General features: G+C 49.5%; 1 protein-coding gene across 1 annotated transcript in view; it reads right to left on the reverse strand.

The window, feature by feature from the left end:
• Positions 1–383, reverse strand: part of LOC123112875 (pre-rRNA-processing protein TSR2) — a gene marked incomplete in the record, with an annotated part of 4,349 nt that extends 3,966 nt beyond the window's left edge. Inside the window, 1 exon segment of the mRNA XM_044533974.1 lies at positions 1–383. Coding sequence (XP_044389909.1) covers positions 1–159 — 159 coding nt within the window.
• Positions 384–2,520: the final 2,137 nt, after the last annotated feature.

A 2,520-nucleotide genomic window follows, 5' to 3' on the forward strand; every position in this document is an offset into this window, starting at 1 on the left:
GAGCTGGTCGGCCTTGGCGCGGGAGTCGGGGCCGCCCCACTTGTTCTCCACAGCCATCTGCAGCGCCGTCCACCGCCCGAACACCAGCCCGATGCCCTCCTGGAGCGCTGCAGCCGCCTGGGGCGAGAGCGATCCGCCGCCGCTAGTGGATGTCGACATGGTGCTGCGAGAGTTCTAGGGAGGCGGCTAGGGTTTTGACCTTTTGGTGTTCTCTAGTAACAGAATTGATGGTGGTTGTGAACAAGGAGAGAACCGAAGAGGATCTTCCGGCCGGCGGTTGCTGGAGGGCGGCGTTGCGCGTGGCGGTGGCTGTGTAGGGTTTGGGGCGGCGAAATATCTACTCCTAGGTAGAGCTTTTATTCATCAAAATCCAGAAGGTGTGGAATACAAATCGGGTTATGGGGTTGGCCCAACCATATATGGCGCCTGGGACCCAGAGAAAAAGAATGCTTGGCTAGTCTATCTGCTTCTAGATTATTCACACGACCTTTAAAAATAAAATTACAGCGAAAAGAAACTTGTTGTAGTCTGATCTCCTTGATTATAGCACCAAAAGCTCCCAGACTTTCATTATGGATGGCATTAACCACTTGCTTTGCATCCGACACGATCATGAATTGGTCTAAGTGAAGGTCTGCTGCGAGCGCCATTCCTTCCCGACATGCTATAGCTTCTAGCGTTGCCGGACCATCCACTCCGCGGATAACCAACGCCGAACTCCGGAGGAAAGCACATGTACTGTCCCTGCATACTGCGGCCGTTGTTCCTCGACTTCTCTTCGGCATCCAGCATAACATGAATCTTGGCGTATCCCATTGGAGGAGCTTTTGGTCTCCTGTTTTGCGATGGCACCCTTGGCTCTATCCTCACCGGCTCCTGCTTCCCACCAATAGCCTCGAGCTCATCATATATCTGTCCACAAAAGTAATGATTGCATGTGGACTCTGAAAAATTCCTTCGTGAATGGCTTTACGTTTTGCTGCCCATATAGCCCAAAGTGTAACTGAGAGCCTCACGAATTATGCATGTGATAACAGATCCATAAGTGTGAAAAGCCACTGTTTCACCTTCGGTTCTGTTGTAGTTGCCAGCTTCTGCGTCAATTCCTCATCTATGAGCGACCGCAGCGGGACATGGTACACTCCAGGAGGGAGTGCCTCCAAGAATCTGGGGCTCCACACATGCCGCATAGATTAGAGTCTGCCATATGTCTTCGGGCTCAGACATCATTAGTTGGAATCGAGTGTTTTGATAGTCTCCATAAGAACATCATCACCTTCCCAGGCACTTGTATCTTCCATAAACTCTTTCAGGATCTTTCCTCCCCTGCCATGCTCGATGAACCCGACCTATTCTCGAGCCATGCTTCTCTTCTTCACCTAGTTGCAACCAGCATGTGATAGGCCGATCGGACTAAAAAGAGCCCATTCTTTTCATAGTGCCAGCTCCAAAAATCTGGTATATTACGCGTGCATAGAGGAAAACCTAGGATCACTTGAGCATCCATCGGCATGAACACGAACTCGATCTTCTGTCTATCCCAGCAAGCCGATGTACTGTCGATAAGTTCAGAAACCAGTTCCGGAGGGTTTTGAGCGATGCATGCATAAGGTTTCATCATCTCTTCTCTCGGTAGCCAATTCTCGTCCCAAATCTTTGTCGAATCTCCATTCCCAATGCACCTGACAAGACCAATCTTCAGGGTGTCATGACCCTCAATTATGGCCCTCCAGATTTGACTCAGGTGGTTTCCCAGTGAAACTTCCAATATTGAGCAGCTAGGGTAGTATATACTTTTCAGAATACGCACGCTCAGAGAGTCCGGGTCCTACAGCAGTCTCCATGCCTGCTTAGCTAACATGGCCATGTTAAAAAGCTCAAAATCCTTAAAACCCAAGCCCCCCATACCTTTTGGTCTTCCAAGAGACATAGTGGGGTTTTCTCTTTCCTTCCTTACTCCCCCACCAAAATTTCTGAATTAACATATTTAGGTGCTCACACAAGCCTTGTGGCAATTTAAAACAAGACATTGAGAAAACCAGAACTGCTTGAGCGACTACTTTGACCAACACCTCCTTGCCTGCTGATGACATTGTATTCTCTATCCATCCTTGCACTTTGCTCCACAGGCGGTCTTTGAGGTATTTAAAAGCACCATTTTTTTGAACTTCCAATGTCATATGGCATTCCTAAATATTTTTCATTTAGGCTTTCATTGGGAACTTCCAATGTCATATGACCAAGTTTTTTTTGAGGGGGCGAAGCACCTAGTTTAAAAGGAAAAAGGAGGTACACTCACAGCACCCCTGTCGCGGTCGCATTGCACCCCACACACGTTCGGTCCTCCACATGGCTCACGCAAACGGAACGCGCTTCGGCTTGCCTCTTCACTGACACGTGGGACTGCACTTGGAGAAACCGAGCATGCGCCAAACTCCTCCCGCCCACCGCGCGAACCCCCCGCCCCAAAAAAAATCCCCCCAAATCCCAAATTCAACCGCCCGTCGGCCAACTAGCCAA

The sequence above is a fragment of the Triticum aestivum genome, chromosome 1B (assembly GCF_018294505.1).
Source record: "Triticum aestivum cultivar Chinese Spring chromosome 1B, IWGSC CS RefSeq v2.1, whole genome shotgun sequence".
NCBI classification, from domain to species: domain Eukaryota; kingdom Viridiplantae; phylum Streptophyta; class Magnoliopsida; order Poales; family Poaceae; genus Triticum; species Triticum aestivum.